At 41.5% G+C, this 22,843-nt stretch overlaps 2 protein-coding genes and 1 long non-coding RNA gene across 8 annotated transcripts in view; 2 read left to right on the top strand and 1 right to left on the bottom strand.

Moving 5' to 3' along the window:
• BCLAF3 (BCLAF1 and THRAP3 family member 3) overlaps positions 1 to 9,295 on the top strand; it is a 35,464-nt gene extending 26,169 nt beyond the window's left edge. For 2 of the 3 annotated variants that reach the window (XM_075033405.1, XM_075033406.1), the window contains exons 11-12: positions 2,085 to 2,240; positions 4,028 to 9,295. In XM_075033405.1, the coding sequence (XP_074889506.1) occupies positions 2,085 to 2,240; positions 4,028 to 4,057 (186 nt within the window). In that variant the 3' untranslated portion in view covers positions 4,058 to 9,295. The remainder of the gene's footprint in view (positions 1 to 2,084; positions 2,241 to 4,027) is intronic. The other variant, XR_012651223.1, reaches the window with a different exon arrangement.
• LOC142033524 (uncharacterized) lies at positions 4,294 to 12,601 on the bottom strand. 2 transcript variants are annotated; one of them, XR_012651224.1, is made up of 5 exons: positions 12,511 to 12,601; positions 11,902 to 12,009; positions 7,994 to 8,134; positions 7,595 to 7,769; positions 4,294 to 4,423 (listed from the first exon to the last, which is right to left on the bottom strand). It is a non-coding gene; the product is annotated as an uncharacterized LOC142033524 (long non-coding RNA). The 2 variants fall into 2 exon arrangements; XR_012651225.1 differs by having other exon boundaries at positions 11,902 to 12,005; positions 12,511 to 12,580.
• A 113-nt stretch (positions 12,602 to 12,714) lies between these two features.
• Positions 12,715 to 22,843, top strand: part of SH3KBP1 (SH3 domain containing kinase binding protein 1) — a 222,247-nt gene continuing 212,118 nt past the window's right edge. For all 3 annotated transcript variants that reach the window (XM_075033410.1, XM_075033409.1, XM_075033408.1), the window contains exon 1: positions 12,715 to 13,275. Coding sequence is in view for 2 of the 3 variants with exons in the window: in XM_075033409.1 (XP_074889510.1) it covers positions 13,272 to 13,275 (4 nt within the window). In the remaining variant the exon portion in view is untranslated. The remainder of the gene's footprint in view (positions 13,276 to 22,843) is intronic.

Genomic DNA, 22,843 nt, shown 5'->3' with positions numbered 1-22,843 from the left:
GAAAAGAGAAAAGAGAAAGCCTTGGCGCTGTGCAGGTACTGCTCAGCAATAGCCACAGCACTGGGGTGGGGGGGTTACCGCTGCTGTTTTAGTCACAAATCCAAAACACAGCACCCTGCGGGCTGCTGGGAAGAAAACGAACTCCATCCCAGCCAGACCCAGTGCGATGGCATAAATTCGCTCATATAGACTTATTTCAGAGCTTGAGGCCGTTGGTTCATAGGCATCGTCATTAGCACTATTTATAAAATAGTCTTAATGTAAAACTAGATGTCACTTTAGCAGATTTTTTCTTACTTTAGACCAGAATTTAATGATGTTTTCCACGCACCTTAGATTACATCATTTTGCTCTAAGCTGTGTGTGACTGCAGTGCATACATACCAAATGTATGTATAATCTGTTAATTTTGTCTACAGCTGATTCTGTTATACACTAATAATACTCCCCTCCTTCCCCGCTTATGGAATATGTAGATACTTGAGTTGAAACTTTTTTAAGCTGCGTGTAATCTCATTTTCAGTCTCTTGTACCTTTTCCCCCCCCCTCTCTTATTCATTCTGCTCCTTTGCTTGCTGTCACACAAATGCAGTGGCAGACTGCTAAGGCCTCCTCTCCAGCCACGTGTGTCAAAGCAGAGAACCACAGCAGGTGGGGGGGAAATGGGAACTTTTAATTTTAACTGTGTTCAGGGGCATAATCCAGCATTAAAAACGCCCTTCAGTTTTCCCTATGGTAGGCATATACCTACTTAAAGAACTTACTTGCACTTAGTTGTATTGTGCCTGGAGTCTACTTTTCAGGAAAGGGGTTAGCATTTAATAGCCTTCTGCAAGTGTCCTCTGCCTACAAGCACCATGGGGTAACCATGGGGGACTGATGGGGCCAGTTTCCCTGCTATCTCCTACATAGTACGTGGGTGAAATGATTTGGGAAATAACAAAACCTCTGCATTTGCATAAAGGAACCTCTGTTCCATATGGTCCTTTCTTACTGTTCACGAGCCACACAGTGAAAAACACAGTGGAAAAACTGGTATCAAACTTACTGCAACCTCAGAGCATGTGATTTTTCTTGAAGTGATCCTTACCCTGTCAAAAGGAGACTGATTTCACCAAAGTAATTGAGTCATGCTCAAGAAGGTCTATTTCTGTTTCTGTGATGTACTTTGTTCTCTCCCACCCTTTAAAGGTGTTTGTAAAAGACAAGAATTTTATATGGTCAGGATGTTTCTTCTTTTTAGGTGGAAAGCCATTGTTTGTTTAAATTTAAAGGATGAATATATACAGGAATGCTTTCTGTCAGGACCATGTTGGAAAACTTAAAATGGCAGTACTGGAAAACTGAGGAATTATGATAAATGGGGTTTTTCTTATGCTAAAGATTTTTACTGCCTATTTTGTTGGAGGTCTGAGTGCTTAGGAATGAAAACCTTTCTATAACTTCAGCTGCTGTGGTCAGTGTTGATCTTGCTGTATTCTTTCTCTGTATTTATAATGCCATCCACCTGTAAGCCTTTTGTTATCTCTGTGGCCTCTGCTCCTGGTCCCTCACTGGGTTAGTTTACAGTATTCCAGTCTGGAGGTAGTAAAGGCATAGAGCAATGAAGGTATGTTCAGACTGTCAGATCTTAAAACTATAGGAAAAATATATATACTGACTTCTGTTTAGTATGACTTTTTTTAGACTCACCATGTGTGCCCACTGCAGGCCTGACATTACTGAATTTGTTAGCAACAGTGAGGTGTTGTGTTAAACTTTCTTGTTGATGCTGGTTTACTTTCATTAAAGTTTGAAAAAATGTTAAAATGTTGTATAATACACTTTTTTCTATGAGGAAGTTTAATTTCAGATGTTTTAATCAGTAAGTACGCTACAGCAGTTCTTTGAGCCACGTGGTAGCTAGTGGTCTAAGGAATATTAAATGGGAAATAGAGGAAGAGGCTCTGCACTTGCAAATGCATGCTTCTGCTGTTCCGTACTGTAAGTTTTATATGTGTATAACTGTAAATATAAACTGTTGAGTTTTGGTGCCCTCATTTTGCACGTTTTTTTTTCTCCCCTCCCTTCCCCAACCCTTACAGAGCAACTTTGCAGATGGCCGTTTGCAATCCCATTATAAATCAGGCTTAGTACAGAAGGGTTTATATATTCAGGCTAAGTACCAGCGGTTACGTTCTGTTGGTGTAAGGGGATTTACCACTAATAAATTCAGAGATGGATTTTTGAGGAAAGAAAAGGTAAGTTGGCTTAACTTATTTTTCATGAAGCCATTTATAAAATATTCATATTTATGGGATCCATTCCAATTTTTAAATCCCCATGGAATAACTTGGATGGGATTCTCCGGAATATTGGCTCTTTGTACTTTACAGGCAAACCTGATTCTGCACTCATATTTCCTCCATGTTTATTCCATGGAAGCTTGCTGAAACTTGCTTTGGGTAATTGCAAATCAGAGGCGGTCTCTGAGATTCAGTGGTTGCCTGTGTTTCAGCATTCCCTCCTTGAGCCCAGGTGATCTCTCTTTCTATTAATAGGAAGAGAAAGTGGCCCTCTGTAAAAAACGTATCATGTCCTCTTAGGCTATGGTGTTAAATAAATGTGAAGGGTATTAATAATTTTTTTTCTTTTACTACGTCTGTGTGTTTCTCCTCGTTGTTATGTTACCTTAAATTACTCATGTGCTTTAAAGTACATGCTGGAGTGCTGTTCTGACTAAAGCATCCTACACTATATAGTGTCTGTGTAAGATGGTTTGATAAGCTCAAGCTGAAATAATTAAGCACATCTGTTTTATGATACCTCTTGATCTGGAGTGCGTACGGGACAACAATTATCTTGAATTGCAGAAGAACTTCTGAACCATATGAAATGTTACAGCTTTTGTGAGGATCAGTAGTTAAAACATTCTAAATCCTTTATGAGGATTGATCAAGTATGATCAAAGTAGTACGAGGTTACTTGTGACATGGGAGAATTGGATTAGATGACCTGCACAGCCCCTTGCAGTTCTTTGTTCCTATGCAAATTCTTGTTTGTTTTGTAATTCTGTGTCCAGCTAGCTACAAGGAAATACTTGCATAAGCATCTGTAGTTGGATTACAGTTCAGTTCTTTAGAGCGGAGAAGCGTAGGTTCTTAGAGCTGTTTTAAAAAAACCTCAAGTCTACAGCCCAGTGGCGAGAAAAAGTAAAACACAGCCCCCTCCCCCCCCAAAAAAAACCCAAACAAACAAACAAAAACAAAACCAACACCAAAACCAAAGAAAACCAAACACTTCGGACAAGGTAAATGGGGCACTTATTATGGAAGTATACTGGGGTATGCCTTTTACATTTGCATGGACTCTGAGAAGTATGATCTCTGAAGGCTAAATTGAAGTTGAATTAGTGGCAAATAGATGGAGAAGGATTGTTTCCAAAAACTATGACCTTGTAACCTTGGGCATAGAAGTGCCACAATTTTGTTGTAGGGAGCTTTGCCCCAATAATTGCCAATGCTCTTCTATAATTGGATATTAAGGTTTTTGTCTGGAACCCATAAAGCATGCTTAACACAATCTGGCTGCTGGAGATTATGATCTGAATTAGACAAGCTTAATAAGATCTGAATATTGATTTTTAGGCCTGATGAAGAACTTGAGTATCTTTGAGTTAAAGTAAAATAAATTCTGAAGAATAACACAGCCATTTTCTTAACAGTGTACTGATTGCTGGTTGGCTAATTCTTAAAAGAACAAAACCATTCCTGAGATTCTAGCATTTGCTATATTTTGCCTATTGTAATAATTAAACTTGTCCTTCAGATTTGTTAAACTGGTCTGAAGATCTTTATTTTACCCTTTTGAAATAATTATGCACATGTATCCTTTAAGGTACTGTCTTTACAGTTGTGCTGTTTCAACCTGTAATTGAAAGAACCCTGTATGTTATATACTATAATAATACAGTACTTAGGAAAGTTAGGAGGCTTTTTTCCACTGTTACAACATGACAGTAATGATTTTGTTTTTTTCTTCTCTGTAGGGAAATTTAAATATTGCAACAGAAACCTGAATTGAGCTGTGATCCTGAAGTTGAAACGGATAACACAGTGAAGGGAGCATCTGTTCATTTTTTGACAACTTTGTCAAGACTTAAAATAGGATAAAGGAACTAACCCTGTAACTTGATTAAAAATAACTTTATTTTTCAGTAGTGGAACGCTACAGAACTTTTTTACAGTTTTAATAATTGCTTTTGAAGTACAGTATTCAATTGAAACATTGTAGTATGTACCTTTAGTTCCTTTTGCATACCAGTCTCAAGTAAAGAAGTCATCGAAGGGAGTCTTATTTATTGAATACTTTTTCCTCTAAGCATGATGTTACAGATGGAACTTGAGTTGTTATACCCAGAGGTTTATATGTTGAAAGTTTATTGCTTATGTAATAAAAAAAAAAGGAAAAAAAAAAAGTGCCTGAATTGTTTGGTAATAGCACATTAGCTCAGGATTTTCCAAGTAATGACCTTTTAGGTTGTGCAATAGATTTTACACCTCTGTTCAGTCATTTCCGTAAAACAGTATTTTGTATTGCTTCATTTTAGTTTAATAATATACTTGAGTTTCTGATGTGTATATACATTTGTAAATTGTTAGAACGTTTGGACAACTTGCAGTATTTGATTAAAATGAATGGTAAGAGGCAGGTATGTAATGTACTGTAGCAGTAGCTTATAACTGCACTGAAAGCATGCTTGGGTTTGTTAGAGGATTAGTTGCTCTGTATTCAAAATTATTCTGTCTCATTATATTTTTTGGTGTATGACACTCTTGACCAAGCCACATGTTCTCTAATCTTTTTCGTCATAAATGACTTGGTGATTTCCTGGATTCTGAAATTGGGGCCTGAAGTATTTAATTACAAGAAAAACAAAAAACGTAAGTTTTTTATAAGCATGTCTTCTAACAAAGCTGTTCGAAATTGAAACTGCTTTAAATGCAGATAGTTTGTAATTTTGTTTAAAATCCCAGTAATTCTCTGAAGATTACTGTACTGCAATATTGTTATGCTGTGTGCAAAACTCAAATAGCCAGACATGTTTTATAAGCAGCTATAAACAATATTGTGCTTATTTCCTGTTTATAGCCTTTGCCTTAATATATGATAGGGTTGTGTGTATGTATTACGGATTTGTTCAGACTTTTTATTGCTGGTAAATTAAAGATGCATAGCAAGTAGTTTTCAGAGATGTTCTTAAATAAGAAAAAAGTTGTTCGCCATATCCACAATATATGCAGGCTAATGTATTTCCATTTCCAACACAGCATTAGCCATATAGAATGCAGGCTAGTCTCTGTTGTGGATAGTAGATCAGAATTCTAATACCGGGTAGAGGTATGTTCAGAGAAAAGGAAATCTTTTGGTTTTGGGGTTTGGGTTTTTTTTTGGGGTGGGGGGTGGGAGGGGAAGGTGATGCAAAGTCAGGATGTGATTCCTGCCTGCTTTTTTGTAATGTTTTTTTCCACAATGCCTTCAGTAGAGATGCTATATGAAACTGTAGGTATGGCTCAGAACAGCTGAAATAGTGTAATTTAAAATCTTCAGTTCATGGGGTGTACTGCTTAGTGTTCATAGGGAATAAGCAGGCAGGAAGTGTGCCACATTCATTGATGTTATGGTCATTCAACAATAACACCAGATGGTTTGTTTCTAAAACCCAAGTTTTCAGTTTAAATAACAATCATTAATGATTCAGCTAGTTTTTCAGTAACTTTGACGTGTGTACACAAAATGGGAAGCTAAAGTAAAAGAAATCCCTGGTCAAATAGAGGCAGGCATCTTTCTGCAGAGAAGGAAATACTTATTTACTAATGCTGTCAGTGATGAATCTGGCAAAATCATCCTGTGTAGATTTACTGGGAGATGAAAATAAGGAATTGAAACAACAGGTTAAGTGAGTCAACCCAAAGCGAATGTGGAGTAGCTGCAGTTAAACAGCCTGCTGGCAGGGGAGTGCTGCATGTACCCTGCAGATGAGGGCAGGCTTACCCTCAAGCTGACAAGCTATTCACACTGCTCCTGAATGTGCTAAAGCACATAAGAAGTGAAACCATATATGATATAGAACAAACTACTGAAGCTATATTGTCTTATTCAACAGGATACTACTGTTTCTGTAAGCTTCCTGCAGTGTTCTTATTAAAGCCTGGAAGAGAACTCGTTGTTGAGCAAATGGGAAAAGTGGATGCACGAAGAAACTTCTGACATGGCAGTTTTGCTAACACTGTTTGGAAGTAATGCTGAAGTAGTCAGACTTCAGTCACTTAATGCTGCTTTAACCAGGTTTAAAAGTGTGACTGGCTCCTCTGATTTTGTGCTTTCTTATTTTATCTGTGCATGACTAGGTATCTCTAACTTGTTTTGTACTTTAACAGTTTAGCTTTGTTTTTTATGTCTACAACTGTGAGTAACATATTACAAACAAGGGGTTTTTGGCATGTTTACTGACTTTGATTTCCTCCCCACCACCCCTTGCCCACCCTTGGTCCCAAGATGAATGTCATATGATGAAATGTAGTCAATGTTTCAGTTGCTTTAGCTTTTATTTAAAGTGATACTATTTGCTCAAATCACACTCTTCACTAATAACTTTACTTCACTAATTTGGGATTCTGTCATGATAAAACTTCCTGTATTTTATAAAATTAATACAGAAATTGAATTCTGAGACTGGCTTGGGTGCTAGAGGCATCTACTCTGTGATGTTTTCTTGTGTGAGACATTGCTGTGTAGATTTATCATGAATTACAGAGACTTGTGTCTATATACTCATACACAAATCAGCTTGCTCATTCTTTTAGCACAGAAGAGTTCTGTTGTACTGGAATGTGTCTGGTTGAGAGCAATGTGTTGAAGTTACTGATTGGGTTGTGAAGGCACAAGAAAAAGTGTTAAGTAGAAGAAAGGTCAAATTACTTGAATAACTTGGTGCCTTTCTGTATTGTGACTGCATTGTAGAAAACACCTGTACAAAGACTTAAGTAATATCCTGAGTATTGCATTGTTTCTAATGGGAGCATGGACTGATAACAGTTGTTAAAATAACCACTTTAAATACGTGTCTAAGCCTCAGCCTCAGAAGGAAAACAGTGTCTCTTGTATTAGTAGTCTATCACTGCATTTGCATTGGAAGGGCAAGTTAAAAATGTGATTGTCTAAGAGCTTTCTAGCTTTCTGTTTTATACTTCGAAAATATACATGTGAATTGCCTTTCTTTTGGTTAACTTGAAATGGCTGTTAAATGCTCATGTCATATTCTCAATTGTTCACATGTGAAATTTTTTTAATTGCTATCCACAATGCAATGGGTTTAATAAGACTAGAGTCTTCCTTGTAAGTGTCTGAAATAATGAAGTTGTGATGTTAGCATTTATATTGCTGATCCATTTAATCTCTACATAGATTGGTTAGAAACCTCATTTTAAACTTTGTGATGATTGAGTTCACAAGGTTAACAAAAATCTGGGGCTAGTAAGAAGCAACACATTGCAAGGCTTCTACAAGCCTGCCTTAACTCTGATAATTCCTTATCTGTTTAAAATCACCTTACCTGATGGATTTAGATGGTCTGGAGACCTGGACATAACTGTCTCAACTCAGGTGACTGATAGCAGAGGATGGGAGTAAATTCAGCTGATCGCCAGTTGTGTTAATGATTTACCTGCTGCCTTTTCTCCCAGGGCCTCAGGGTGAAATGCTGAATTTTCTTCATATGAACTTAGTTGCTTTAAAAAGAAAACAAAAACCAAGATTATACTTTTGTGGCATTAAAAAAGGCAAGGTTCTCAAAACTTGCTTGTTATGCATCGGAAGGTCATATTCTGCCATGTCTTGGAAAAGGATAGCGAGAGTTGCTTGGAGAAGATGATTAAAGATTATAGCAGAGAGAGACTTGATTTCTCAGTATTCACCTTAGAAGACTGTAAATAGAGGGAGTTCTTCAACTTACTTGCTTTCTGAAGGGATCTTTTCCCATGTGGTGTAGAAACTTGCCTCTTGCCTTTCTTTTAAGCATCTGAACAGCAATCTACAAAGTTCTGTATGGGAGAGCTCTCTAAAAGAAAGACTTCAGACTTGCATCCTAATGAATCTGGGAAAAAAAAAAAAGGATGTTTCTGCACATAACTCTGGCCCTTGACAGACTTCATTCCATTGCTGCAGGATTTGAAGACAGGAGGTTCTTCAGCTTCCTTACGAAGGGGAAAAAAAAAAAAGCCATTTCAAGATGTTTGAAAGCCTACCTGTAACACTTACTCCTTAATAGACCTTAAGGACAGTGATGAACATTTAAGTGTGTTCTGTTTCAAGCTTGGCGAACATAAATTTTCAGTGTTAAGATCAGAGAAAACTATTGTCGTCACACCTGCCCCTTCCTTCCGTGCCTGATGGTTTTTGTTGTTGGAGGGGTTTTCGAGTAGGTATTTAGCCATGTGGTTTAATAGGTCTGTGCTGCCTGCCACTTTAATGCAGTTTTCTGTTCACTGTTCATTGCTCTGAATTTTGTCTAAGCAGTCTAAATCTCATGTTGTCTTTTTAATATTTCATTCTCTGTAAATAATGTAGTAGATGGCTTTTATTTTGTGACTGGCTTCTCTTATGCCTTTATTGTTGAGGGAAGAGATGGGGTGGAAACAGTTGTTGTTTGAGTATGGTCTTCATGGAATAAAAAAAGCCTCATTGTTTCATTTTAAGAATAGCAGGATTTTTTTTTTTCCCCAATTGAATGAGGATGTGGACTAATGTCCACTTCTGAGGAATATATTAATGTTGACCTTATTTATACTGTAGTTTCACAAGGACCATCTGATGTGTGTATGTGCACATGTATGTACACATGCAAACACAATATTGGAAACCTTTAATGTAACTATTTCTAAGTGTGGATAAGAAATGACATTTTTAAACTACTGAAGATGGAGTTAAATGCAAATGCATTTTAAGTCTGTAGTCTTTGGAGTCCACAATGGTGCTTTTGACAATGTTATCCCATATCTAAAAGCCTCATTCATAAGTATATATTAAGATGTAGGTATGTTTATATGTATGTTTAACATAGTTTATATAAAATCAATGTAAATTTTGTTTCTACAGACAATAAATGTTTTAACAAAATTTTTACTTATAAATAATTCAGTGATTTGGTTCAGTAGTTGTTAATATTTGGTGTCATTTTCAGAGTATTTTACTTGATGTGTGTAGCCACTGAATTTTTTTACAGAACTGTTGCTTTTATAAATTCATTTATTGCTTCTTTTTGAGATTAAATTATTGATCCATATTCTAGGCACACCTTTTTGGCTAAAAGAAGCTCCCTTTCTAAAGACACAAAATATAAATCTCCCCTCATTACTAGCACAAAATAGATGTTGTTTAAAAAAACTTTGACAGCAGGTATGTCCATCTCCTCCATGGCATTCAAAATCCTTCCCATTTCTGCCAAATTCTGATTCGTACCCTGTATAGGGGCAGAATGGGGGAAGGCACACACTTGCTTGACTGACTTTACCAACATTTACATTCAGTAAAATAGCGTGCATTTTTAAGAATTCCCTTAATGCAGTATCAGCAGAGTGAGGTGGAAATAACTGTGTTAGTTTACTAACAGAGTGGAGTGAGAATGAGGTGAAGCTAGAAGAATACACTTGCATGTTTAATTAAAGGAAAAGAGTTAACTTCCCCATTACTTACTTAAACTTGCCATAATCCAAGCCTGTCTTGATCTTCACTGTATGTAAATAATTTGGGCCTTTTTGTTTGTTTGTTTGTTTGTTTAAATAATTCTCCTATTCTAGTCTGGTTATTATCCTTGAAATGGATAGTAAAGCAAAACTCCTAAATTTACTGTGATGTAGAGTAGCTAGGGGGGGGAAGGCACTGTTACTTTTTCTTCTCAGGAAAAATGTTTAAGTAATGCTTGGGGGGGGATATAATAATAGTGCTTCCCAACTGTTAGACTATGGTCTTCAGAAGTGCGTGCCAGTTTAGGTACAAGTTGCTAATTTTCATCAATATCACTTTAAAAACATCTCTTTAGCTTCTCTAACCAGTTCCTCAACAGGTGAAGAGAAGCTTCTTTTCTAAATGCTGCCATGATCTCTATGGTCTATTCCGCTCTTTTTCCCACAAAGGTGAGGTATCCAAATAGTCCACATGCATTGCAAGGTTACTTTGAAGCCCCAGCTGGGGGGTGCCCATATTGACGTAGGCTCTATAGGAACACACAATCAGTCCTATAGAAATTCTTTGGCTTAGGAGCAACGGGAAGCTAAGTCTTGGGGGGGTACTACAACAGTGGTCCCACTGGTTTACAAGGAGTTTTTCTACTTTCTGGAAGGGACAACCTGCTGTACTGTGTTGCTGCTTTACTTTGAAAAGCCAAGAAATTCCCAGGCATTAATTTTTAGTGATAGTTGCAACTGGGAATCTGAGGGAGCCATCAAATTGGCTTTCTGCTATGCATTGTAACATTGACATTGTAACGTGACTACTTCGTGCTACTCCTTATCAGCCCTGAGGAGTTTTTATAGAAAGAGTGCTATTGGCATGTACCAAGCTAAATTACTCAGTTATGCCATTTACTCTGCCTTAAACTACACAGCTGGAGCACTGGAAAGCCAAACTTCATACAAAATTACCGAAATTACTAACAACAGAAATGCCTTCATTCTTCTCAAACCTGGTTGCATAATTCTACTTAATTTGACATAGTTATTTTCTTCTGATTGACTTGACAATTTCAGCTAGTTTGTCATAACACTTAAGTAAAAGCTGCTACTTCTCGTTCTGGTAACTTCCTAGAATTAGTCCTGTGAATTTTTCAGGTACTAGAGGTCAAACACCCTTTGGCAATGAGGAATTGTGGATAACAGAAACCACTGTTGTTTTATTAAGGTGTGCATGAATAAGTGAATGTTGGCTAGCATGTGACTGGCTAAAAGATGCTCTGTGTATGTATGAAGATAAAATGCATTTTTTCCATCTTCCCCCTCTCCCCCCCGGTCTTGGAACTGTCAGTGGTTTGTGACTTGGTGACCCCCTGTGCCTGAAAACAATGCTGAGGTGGTTCAAGTCTTTGACTTTTTGGTGAAACACTGAACTAGAGGCTGTCTATACCTACATCCACCCTACTTCCGTTGTATTCCTCTTCATAGCTGAACTTCCTTTCCTGTTTTAGTTATGTTTAGAAACTTTTTCAAAAATTGAGAATTATCTCTGGGAAGGTTTTATATTGTATCACAGGAACTAATTTTTTTGCAAAAGATTACAACTGGAAAAGACAAACTGCCTTAGTCCTGATGTTCCATTGCTGCTGTGGCACATAATCAGTCATTTTAACCACAGCTACATAAACTTGCTTTTAAGTTTTCTTAAAAATAAGTCAAGAATTAAGGAATTCTGTGTAAATACTTAAACCTCTCATAGGTTAAACTCCTCTAATTTTCTCTCAAACAGTTCACCACTGTCACAATTTCAAAAATGTGGAGTTTCATAGCCAAGAAGCCAGATGCTGCCTGGCAGGACGTCTATTCTCTTACACATTTCTAACCTCCAAAAACCTTTTTTCAAATAAACTCTCTTGTACGTGGGTGGGAGCAGGGGGAGGAGGAGATGTACAAAAATCTTATCCCTTATGTTACTAGCAGTTTTCTGTCTTCATACCGGAATTAACCACCTGAGGTTAGAACAAGCTTTTTTGCTGAACCTTTCATTAATATCGAAGGTGCTTGTGCTGTGAAAGATGTTACCTGTTCTTTTATCTTTTTATACCAGGTTATATAGTTTTTAATCTGCTCTTCTCCTCTGCTGCTGGAGTAGTTTTTTTTTTCTCAGAGTCTTCACCTGCGTGAGAAGACTTGCCTCTGAAGAAGGCTCTCCGGCGGCCTCGCTAGGTGCCCTTCTGTCCAGAATCGCTCTCTTTCGCTCAGTTTTACTGTAGCATGCGTGTTTCTCACCTTCCTGCACTACCTGAAAAGAACAATCAGCTGCTCCCGTGCGACTCCGCTCTCTTTTTCCGAGACGCCACCACCAACCAAAAAAAGCCCCACTTCCTCTCATCTTTTTGTCCGTTTTCCTCTCCTTCTTTCCCTCCCGGTCTCCACAGCCAAGCCTGGAAAGGGGCTTGGGGCGGGGGGGGGAGTGTGGCGGTTCCCTCCGGTGCGGCCGGGGCTGCCGCCGCCTTCCCTCACGGCCCGGGGCCGCCGCCTTCCCTCACAGCCCGGGGCCGCCGCCTTCCCTCACGGCCCGGGCGGCCGCCGCCTTCCCTCACGGCCGGGGTTGCCGGGGCGAGACGCGGGGCACCCGCGGAGCTGCGGTCGCGTTTCCCGGGGGATGGGAGCAGAGCCCCGGGGGCGGCCCGCAGCGGTAAGGGCTGTCCGCTCTGAGGTACCCGCCCGTCCCGCCGCCCGCTCCCAGAGACGGTGCCCGCCAACCCCCTCCCCGACCCGAGCCCCCGCTGCCTCCCTGTACCCGGTCGGCGATGCCCGGCCTGAGAGGGAAGGAGGGAGGCCGCGCCTCGGCTCGGCTCGGCTCCCCTCTCCTCTCCCCCGCCCCGGCCCTGCCCACGCCGGGGACCCGCCGCCCCGCTCCTCCCCGCCTCCCTCCCCGCTGCCGGCTCTGGCGCAGTCTCGCGACACTTCCCGCAGCGCCGAGCCGAGCCGCGCCGCGCCGCTCGCTCCGGCGGCACCAGCGGCAGCAGCGGCAGCGGGGAGAGCCGGCTGCTCCTCGTCCCCTCGCCCTGCCCCACGGCACCGGCCGGCGGGGGAAGACGCCCACCACCACCCCCCCTCCGCGGCTCGGCGGTCAGCCGCCTCTGGGCGCGCCAGGGCTCGGCCGCGCTTTCTCCCCGGCTGCTCTGCCCGGCGGCAGCGGGGACGCGGGTGGCTGGCAGGAGCGGAGGGCTGAGCCCCTTGCTCCCTCGCCTGATTTCTTCTTCTTTTTTTTTTTTTGTTTTGTTTTGGTTTTTAAGCCCGTACGCATCCCTATGCTGAGGGAAGGCGGGGTGCTGGTAGCAGGACGCAGAATGCAGCCGGGCTGCGGCGGGTGCTGAGAGCGGCGGCCGCCGGAGGAGGGAGCGGCTCTGTCAGCAGCCTCCTCTCCTTCCCGCCGCGGCGGCGGCGGCTCCGGCTGTCTCTCTCTGTCTCCCCCCGCCTCCTCCGCCTTCGCCGCGGCCAGCCGCCTCAAACTTTCAGCCTGTTTCCGCCGCCAGGCTAAAACCCAGCTCGACATAAATGGGTGAGTTCCAGCCGCCGAGCTCCGAGTTTGGCGGCGCTGACCGGGGCTCCCGCCCGGCGGGGTGGGGTGCGCGTCGCCGCCGCCGCGACGGAGGAGCCGGGGGCCGCCAGCCTCCGCCTCACGGCTTTTAACTTCTCCTCCCCCGGCCGAGTCGATAATTGTTTTCATGTGACTAGGCGGGGAGGGGGTCGGGGTTTAGCGTGGGCGAGGGGCTGCCGCGGGTGGGTGATCCCCGAGCGGGGCTGACAGGATTACAAGCCCTCCGGTGCACCGGCCGGCCTCGCCGCCTATCCCGCCCCCCAGGGCAGCCCGGGGTGTGGTGGCGGCGGCGGCGGCTGGTGGGGAGGAGAAGGGGGAGCGCGGAACGTCCGCCCCGGTGGCGCAGGTCGCGCTCCTTGGGGCCGTGGTGGCGGTGAGGGAGGCAGCCGGCGGGCAGAGCTGAGGGGAGGGCGCCGGGCCGCCCCGCCGCGAGGGGGCGGCGGTTGGGGCGGTTGAGGTCCGCCGCTGCCCGTGAGGTGGCTCCCGCGGGCTTCGCGAAGGGGCTTCGCCCGCTACCTGGGCGGCGGCGGGTGCCCGTGTCCCTGTGCGAATCGTCCCGTTATGCGGTGCCCGCGGCGGGGTGGAGGGAACAAAAGAAACCGCCTGCCCGCTGGAGCGGCGGCAGCCCCGGGGTGTCCCCGGCGGCCGGCGGGTCTGGAGGCAGCGGCGTGGGGGCGTCCCCGGGCCCCGCCGCTGCCCGCCGGGCTGAAACGGTGTTGGGCCGCGGGGGGACCCGAGGGCGGCGCGGCCGGAGGGACGGAAAACAGCGCGCTGGGCGGGCGGGCGCTTCGCACGGTTTTACCTGTTGTCATACGCTGGCCTGGGGAACGTAGCGGGGGGGGGGGGGGGGGGGGGAGGAAAAAAAAAATATATCGTCCCTTTGTTCTTCGAGAGGTTAGTTTGCGGGGTGCTGTCTGAGCGAGGCTGTCAGAGCTGCTGTACCTGCGTGTCAGAAGATGAAGCACCCGCTCCTCGCTATTGACTCTCGGTTAGTCCTCCGGCTCAGGCTGAAACGCCTGGCTTCGTCCCCAGGCAGCTCATGCAGCTGTATCGATCTGGGCGAACTCTGATGCTGCTGACGGCGGGCCAGCATCCCAGACCGCCACGTGTAAGTGGGTGCCTCGCAGAGGACTCCGTTAGGGTTGGTTTGCCAGCTCGCTAACTAACGCAGCTCTCAACTTCTGCCTTCTACGGCAACAGATAAGATTTTAGACGTAGTGCTGCAACGAGGTCGAGGGTTTATAACTGCTGAATGGAGCAGAATCTGCCTTTAGTAGGGCATGTCACAAGAAGTCATTCTTTTAGTATTATTTTTGTGTTCTTACCCTCTCTCAGTGCGTCTATTTCTTAGTAACTTTCTGTTGCGATACAATAAGACTTTTCCAATTTCTGCTTAACCCGTAGTCCAAATATTAGCCTTTTTTTAGCTTTGTGGTGCAAAAGATTAAGGAAAGCGATAAAGGACTTGTGAGGCGCTGATGGAGCTCTAGAAAGGCTTGTGAATACTGTAACTTAGCAGTGAAGGCCATCTTTTTTTTTCCCTTTTACCCACCCTTCCTTCCCCTGGGCTGGCCAGGATCGTTCGTATACATCTGGCTTCTTTAAAGCTCATTTGGATAATGACTTTTCCAAATCACTGTCATTCAGTCAGACTTTTCTTTGCAAAATGGGAGTGGAGGGAAGGTAGATATGGTTTCATTGCTGTTTGTATCTTCAATGGTAAGTGATTCTTGTAGTTTGAAAACAAATAGAAAAATTGTGCAAGGAAGTGAAGATATCAGTAGTATGAAAACAAAATCTTTCTAGGAGATATCAAATGAAAACAGAGTTTTATTAAAAACATAGTTAGCATTTTTGAAAGATATTTTAGATACAGAAAAGAAGAGGTGAATTCTTTATATGTGCTACACTGTTAAGATTCCTAATGTTTCAAATTACTTGTATGCCTTCCATTTTAACCATTTAAATTTTCTTTATGACACTGCACATTGTTATTAGTCCAACCCTGTGCATCTATATGTGTGTGTATGTTACACATATGTGTATCTTAAACTTCAGTGTGCGGCCCCAAGCTTTTTTTACAGCACATACCCCAGACCTTATAAGAAATACAGCTTTATTGATGTTTTATGAGCTTTTCTATGACATTATAGGTAGAGTACCTTAAAGTGAATTAATTTACACATGGAACGGACTTGTCAGGAGAGTTGAGTGAAATAATGGTGGTGGTTCTCTAAACATAAAAGGGGGGTAAGGCAAAGACCGTAAAGGCAATTGTGAATACAGTGGAACAAGCTTGGTCCCCCTCCTTAAATGTCTGAGAAATGAAGAGGTGGTGTTTTGCAGGGACTTGTGTGTGCAGGGGGGTTGTTTGTTTGTTGCTGCTTTCGGGTTTGTTTTGTTTTGTTCTGCTTTATCTTAAGACTACTTAGGATTGCATATGTTTAGAGAACTCCTCAGTCTCATTTGCAAGAGCTTCACATGCCCACATATCAGGCCGTCCTCCTGAAGCTGGAGGTCCAGAAAAAAAAGTAAGAAGGAGGCATGGTAGCTGCTTGGGGAGGAACTGGTTTGCAATGTACTGCTTATCAAATTTAGAAAATACAAGAGTACAAGTCTGATTCTAGAAAGCAGAGTTTTAACTGCCATCATCACAAGACAACTGACATTGTGCAGTTCCTTATGTCAGCGGAGACGCACCTTCCAACTTCTGCAGTAGATGAAGGAAGATCTTCTTTTCTGCTTTTTAGTCTTTGCTCATCTTCCGAGCACAAGACAGTTTAGTGCATTAAATGAGGTATGGGTCCTAGGTAATAATACCGCTATGAAGCCAAGCAGGTGAAGCCTTCATCATAGTGCTTGTAAATACCAGGTTATAAACAAACACTTTCATCGTCAATGTTTTTTCATCTTAATATTTTTCAAGGTATTGTTAAAGCTTTTCTGTTGGGAAAGGGGAAGAGAGGATACGTTGCTTTTGTTTATGTGAAATCACATTGATCACCTCTGGTGTCGCCATGTTTAGGAGTTTGGATCCAGAGACAGTTTCGTGCCCTTTGAACCGGTTAGATTACTGATACTGGCAGACAACTATTGTCTGCATGGCTTTACATTAGCAGTTGGCAAAGATGCTGTGCTGTGAAATACCACAGCTAGTTTGTACGCACCAAAGGAATGTTACAGGAAGAAGTAATGTAATAAAAAAAAATTCGAATCTAAGGGAGAGTCTGATTGTTCTGTACCAGTTGCAATCCCTTTTCCTGTTTTTCCCCTGTCTTAATTCTATTTTTTTTTTTCCCTTTCCAAATCCTCCTCAAGTTCTGCCCTGCTTCCTTCGTCAGCCCCTACCTTTTTATCTTTTTTCCCCTCTCTACTTCTCTGTACGCGTTTCAGACATGCCACTTCCTCTTTGACCCTCTCTCTTATCGAAGCATCGGCAGCGGGAGCGCTCTGAGCACATTTCCTGCACGTGGGGCCACACTGACCTCCGGCCAGCAAGAGCTGCGCTTGCATCAAAACTTCTGCTTGGCCCCGTGGTGTGACTTGGAGAGTGCTCGCTGCAACAGGAGCCCTGGGGAGCTTAGCTGGTAAACTCTTAACAACTCTACACTCCTATGTGAAACGAAGTGTTTTTGAGACCTGGGCGTAGCAGAAGTTGCATAAATCACACATGGAAGGCGGTAGGTGTGTGTGTTTGTGGTTCTTGACTACTCTTTGAGGAATTCTCTCTCCAAAATGGTGGAGATTTTGGAACCTTTCAGCAAAATAGCTGTAAGACATTTTTAAATGGGAATAGCATGTGTCATTCTTGTCATCCTTGAAAACAGTTGAACAGTTTCAGCTGAATAAGGAAAAATCATAAGAAAGATGATTACATGATTTTTTTTCACTTCAATTTTTTTTTTATAAGGTTAAGCAGCTGTAAAGTGGCTTTATATAGGAAATGTTGTGTAAAAATCTTCCCCAACCTGTAAAAAAGTCTGTATTCTGCTCCTCATATGGGGTGTTACTCATTTTAATTCTATTGTTCTCATTGGTAGGTTTGTTTCTCACAACAAGGCAGGTTGCATTGCAGCTGTTCAGGATCCGATTTCCTGTTGTTTGGTGACAATATTTATACAGCCTGTGAATGTCTTCACGGTCTGAGTTCACATGGAGTTTTCATAAACTGTGATAAAATATTTTCAGTAGCCTATATAAAATTTCATACAAAAATAGCTGGCATAAAGCTTTTTTTCCTGGAAATCAAGAGATAATGGCATTTCTGTCATAAAAGGCTGTCAGAGCTGCCTTCTAAATGGACCAAGATAGGGGTCTAAAATCAAGATATATAAAATACATAAATATGTGTGTATATGTAAAGGATTATGGAAATAATTTCTGACAGTGCAGTCTTTTTTGTATGTTGTTGCTTTTAGATCAGAAAGTGTGATAAAGAAGAGAATACTTAAAATAGATGGTTTCTTAAAACAGCAGAATTCTTGCTCCTTTTTGTACTAATCAAAGACTCCTATGTAGAAAATTACGGTAGAGCTGCTAGAAAAGGTATTTTTTTCTGCCTGGTTTTAAGGAATTGTATGTAATAATTAAAACACTTTCTTGAGAAGCAGTTTTATTTTGATATTAATGTTGAGTGCATATGTATTTCTGTTTAAACGGCTTCTAATGCAATATATACAATTTATCTGTAATGTCATTCAGATTGCTTCTTTTGTAATTGCTATTCACTGGATGTTAGAGGGGTTTTTTTGAGAATACTGCTGGTGATCATTCTACTAGCAGTGTATCAGAATTCATGCAGCAGATCAGCACTGACCTTGTAGATAATGCGTTGACTCCTTCCCCACTTGAAGGGGAAGGGACGCATGTGTTAGGAGGAGAAAAAGGAGACCTTGGTAATGTGAAATGAGCAGCTGAAATTTCAGGTCTGAAATGTTAGAGGTCACTGAAGTGCTAAAAGCAGGTTAGCCCTGATGGGATCAAAGGAGAGAAAACAGCCACAGAGGTAGTATCTGTTCTTTTGCCCTGATACTGCTGTTACAGAGCAAGCTCATAAAAAATTATGATGGATTTTGTATGGTTCCTATCTGGTTTTTGGTTGGTGGGTTTTTTGGTTTTGTGTTGTTTGGTTTTTTGTTTTTTTTTTTTTTTTTTTTTTTAATCACAGAATACAAAATCCTGGACCATGGAGTGGATGTTTTCCTTGGATGCAAAAGCAGGAAGTAGCTGTAGGGCATATCTATGTTCTGTACACTGAGGAATGATGAAAGAATATATTAGGGGGAGGGGAATGAGAGAGGAGATGATTATCAAGATTCAGTAATTCAGCTAATGTAAAAGTAATTGCTGACAGTCTGCTTCACACAGAGAGGAAACATAATAAAAGCCTTAAGTCCCTGTGTGTGAGGGAATATGCAATACTGCAGTTCAGTAGTCAGGGATTGTATTAGCAAATGGAGTTGACTTTCCCCCCCTTTTTATTATTGACAATCGAGAAGCATCAGTAGAAACCAACTCTTGAGAATGCAGTGGTAATGCCCGCTTAGAAGCTGTGTGGTGAGATGACTGTTGCGATGTCTCAGCCATGCTTTGCTCCTAACATAACTTTGCCTTAGAGAAAAGAGCATCCTGGATGATGAGCGGTGGAGGGGGAAAGGATGTCTTTGTTCTTGTTCTTATAGCAGTTTGTCTTCCACTGGGGGTGTTGCTGAGAATTAGTGCTTCTGTTTTAGGATGAAGAGTTGTCTATAGAGTTGTGGATCAGAAATTATGTCAGTGCTGAAACAATTCTCTTCAGCAGCAAGGATAATGCAGTATAGAAAACTGGGCAGTTATATGAGGAAAATATCCTTAACTTCTAATTAATCTGTAGCATTGGTATAAAGTGGTGCCTTTTGAACTCTGCCTTTGAATTTCATTAGAAGTATTATATAGAAGGAAAAAGTTCCTCTTCATCTCCTCCTCACTCTTTTGTACTCTGCAGCTAAATCACTTCTGATGATTGAAACCAGCTCACACCAAAATTGGTGTAAGTAAGTCTATTAATTTATTTGAAGACCAAAGTCAGCGTTTGTGTGCAGCTCCCCAGGGAACTAATGCTTTTTCAAAAATGTCTATATAGATTCGTTGCGTGTGTTGCAAGCCAAGGCCCAACTTGATCCCATGGCAGCAGGGTTGGACTAGGTGATCTTTAAAGGTCCCTTCCAACCCAAACCATTCAAAATTTTAATTAGCTTTCAGTATTTAATTAGCTTTCAGTGGCCACACTGCCTATACTTAAAAATTAAGTGTTTTGTGTCCCACAAGTAATTTGTAATAAATGAATTTATGCAACCTGTCTTTAAAAAAACAACAAACAAATGAACAACAAAAACCAACAGAAAAACCCCCGCAAAATAGAAATCCCCATGTCATGTTGTGTCCTCCACTTGCAGTTTCCAGCAGCTTGCTTGTTAATTTACAAAGCAACATGTTGGTGCTTTTTATTGATAATGAGGTCTCAAAACAAACACACACAAAAAATCACTTCAGGGTGTTTTCCTCTTTGTTTTGGTTTGGTTTTGTGCGAAGAAGTTCTTGGAGGTCAGTGCAACTGCTGGTGCTGTTCTGTGCTGTATTGACTACCCGTGTCAGCCTGACTCTCTTTGTATGTAGCACTGTCTTTCCACATAGCTAGATTTATAAAGGTTTTAGTTAAAGGTAGCAGAAGTATTAGAGTGTAAATGTACACGTACAGGACTTTTCATTTTTGGGCCAAATGTAAAACCATTCTTTGAGAGCTCTCATCTCAGGTTTAAATGGAATATGTCCTCTCTCTGTGGTCGCTGATTCATCCTCACCACTGGCAAGAAACATTTTTAATACTCTGGTAACTTGGCAGAGGGGATTTTTTTTCTGTGATAGGCTTGTGCAGCACTGAAATTTGCTATCCTTGTGGCAGATACAAAACTGGCAAGCAGCAAGACCTCAGCTTAATTTTTCAGTGTTTTTCTCATTCCTGCTGTTTTTTTCTGTGAGGTCTCACCAACCTCTTATTGAGCTGTTAATGCTCTTCTGTCTCTTTCCAACTGTAAAAGGGCACACCGGAAATTCCAAAGTAGTCCAGAAAAAGATGCCTTTATTTTGGGGTTTCATTATGAAAAGGTTTAAAAAACTTTTTGCTGTCAAATTCAGAACATTTATAAAAAAGTGGTTTAGCTTTGGCCTTATGTTTCCAAATGTAAGGATTAATGTCTTGCTTTTGAAGAGTGGTGGTGCTTATTTACAAACAGTACTTGAATGTTTTATGGATGAAGACTGATTACCTAGATATTTTTCTTTTTCATCAGCCATTTCTTATGCATGTGTCCTTATTGTCATCAACTGCTTTATGGAAAAATATCAAGACCTTTCACGCTAGGCAAGAGCATCTTATTTTCTTATGAAATAGTCTGGGTACTGTATTCCAGTGAGACTGCAGAACTGCAGTGTTTGTTGAATACAAATATCCAACTTTCCTGCTTAAACTATCAGATTCAAAAGAACAGCAATACACAAACCAGCCAAAACCCCTCAAACAAAGAACCAAAGAACCCCCAAACCCTACAAGAACCTAACTTTGTTCCCATCAGCTTTTAAATGACTGGGCAAAGGGAAGGGAAGGAGAAATGGGTGCAGAGAGTAAAGCCCTCTAGTCAAGGTTAAGCTTGAGAAGCCTTGCCCTGGGTGCATGATCTAACGGTTTGTGACCGTGGATATTTCTGAACGCCTGAGAGTGAGCACCAGCACTTCCAGGCAGGGTATCGTCCTACTAACTGGGAAAAGAAAAACGTACCATGTGAAGGTCTGTCTGATAGCAAGAAATGTGTGGAACTTCACCTGCTGATATAATGGAAATTTAAATACCAGTTCCAGAAGAGTACAGGAGATGTCTGCAAATTTGTGGGCCCTCATGATATTAAAGATTTTTTCCTTAACGGCATGCGCCACACTTTATTCTTCAGTTTTACTTTTTGTTCAAGGAAACATCAAGCTGCCAACAGTTGTTGAGAGCACTGGATTGGTAGCTTACAAACTTTGCTGTGTTTTTAGATTGCTTGTGGGAAAGAAAAGGTTAATCACTATGCAATCTTGAAATTGAGAGTTGGTTCAGACTTAAATGTTTTGATATTGAAGTCAGATGGTTTAAATGGGCTCCAACTAGTAGATCTGAATGATTTTGATACACTTCTGTGCTTTTGTTGTGTTTTGTTTAATGGAACTGGTAACATTTAAGTTTGATCTCATTTTAAGATTCTAAGCCATTTGCTGCATTGAGCTGATCATTTAACTAGTTCAGTCATTAACCTCAGTCTGATACTGGACTGTTTTTTTGTTTTGATTTCGTTGTTAATTGCTGTATTCTGAATGCTGGAAATGTGTTCTTTGTAGCTATTTTTGTTAGTAACTTTAACAACATAGTTAATTTTTCAGGTGACACAGAACTAAACCTTGTGGATTTTATTGGGTTTTAGCTAGCTAGCTAGCTTATACATTTGGCCAGCTTCTCAGTTGCTTCTTTTTGTAGCAGTCTATGAGTCTTGTTGGTCATAGTGAGCCAAGGCCAGCTATATCTGTATAAAACTGCTCCAACTTCATAGAGGTAGCATATATTTAATAGAGGGGTTTCTGAGCGTAGTTAATCCAGTTTAGTTAACTGCTGTTTTATTGGTGGAAGGTCTTCATAGAGCAGAAAAAAGTACCTATTATGACTTCTTCCTTGCTTGACTGAGTGCTGCTGAAGGCTTGAACTGGGTGTCCTGTGTGATGAAAAGAAGTGTACCTTCGAACAGCCAACTCATTTGTACAAGGAAGATCGGCTCTTTCTGTTGCAAGAAACAGCCTTTCAACTGGGAGAGAAATCTCACTGCTACTGTTGCTGTCGTCTTTGGTTACAATTGTTTTTAATGTTCATCAGCCTGGACAGCTGCTATTTCTTCCTCCGTCCAATAATCTCCTCTAAAATGGGAAAGATCTTTATTTTCTTTGAAACTTTATATTAAAGTCCATTTGATCTGCTGATCACTTCATTCATCAAATACCTTGGGTGCATTTACAAACAGTTGAAATACACTTGTCAGTTTTATTTGGACCACTGAGGTCAGCTTGAATGGTCTTCGTTCTGTCACCTCATACTGCCTTTCAGAATTGCTTGCTTTGATTTGCATTAAGCATGCTACTTATTTTAAAGACTACAATTTTTGTGTGTGAAGCACCTATAAATAGTGCTTTTGATTAGCTGACATCTCAATTATCTGACTGTGGCTCATGGAAGATTGAGATAAGATGCCATCTAGTTCATGATGAACTACAGTTTGACAATTCAAAGTCGTCTGCGCTCGTTCCGGAGTCATGAGGGATCTATTAATATGTATTCCTCCATAATATATTTGATAGTTTGTTCACAGTTGTGCAGAAAACAGTCTTGTTTGTTCCTGTGTGTTTTTCTTTCCTTCACCTCATTCTGTCAGAAAGCAGTTGCTCCTCTTCCTATCACTTATAGAAGTGCATG

This window comes from Buteo buteo, chromosome 8 (genome assembly GCF_964188355.1).
Source record: "Buteo buteo chromosome 8, bButBut1.hap1.1, whole genome shotgun sequence".
Lineage (NCBI taxonomy): Eukaryota > Metazoa > Chordata > Aves > Accipitriformes > Accipitridae > Buteo > Buteo buteo.
The sequence above is the reverse complement of the archived record's forward strand: the minus strand, read 5'-3'. Positions and strand labels throughout refer to the sequence as shown.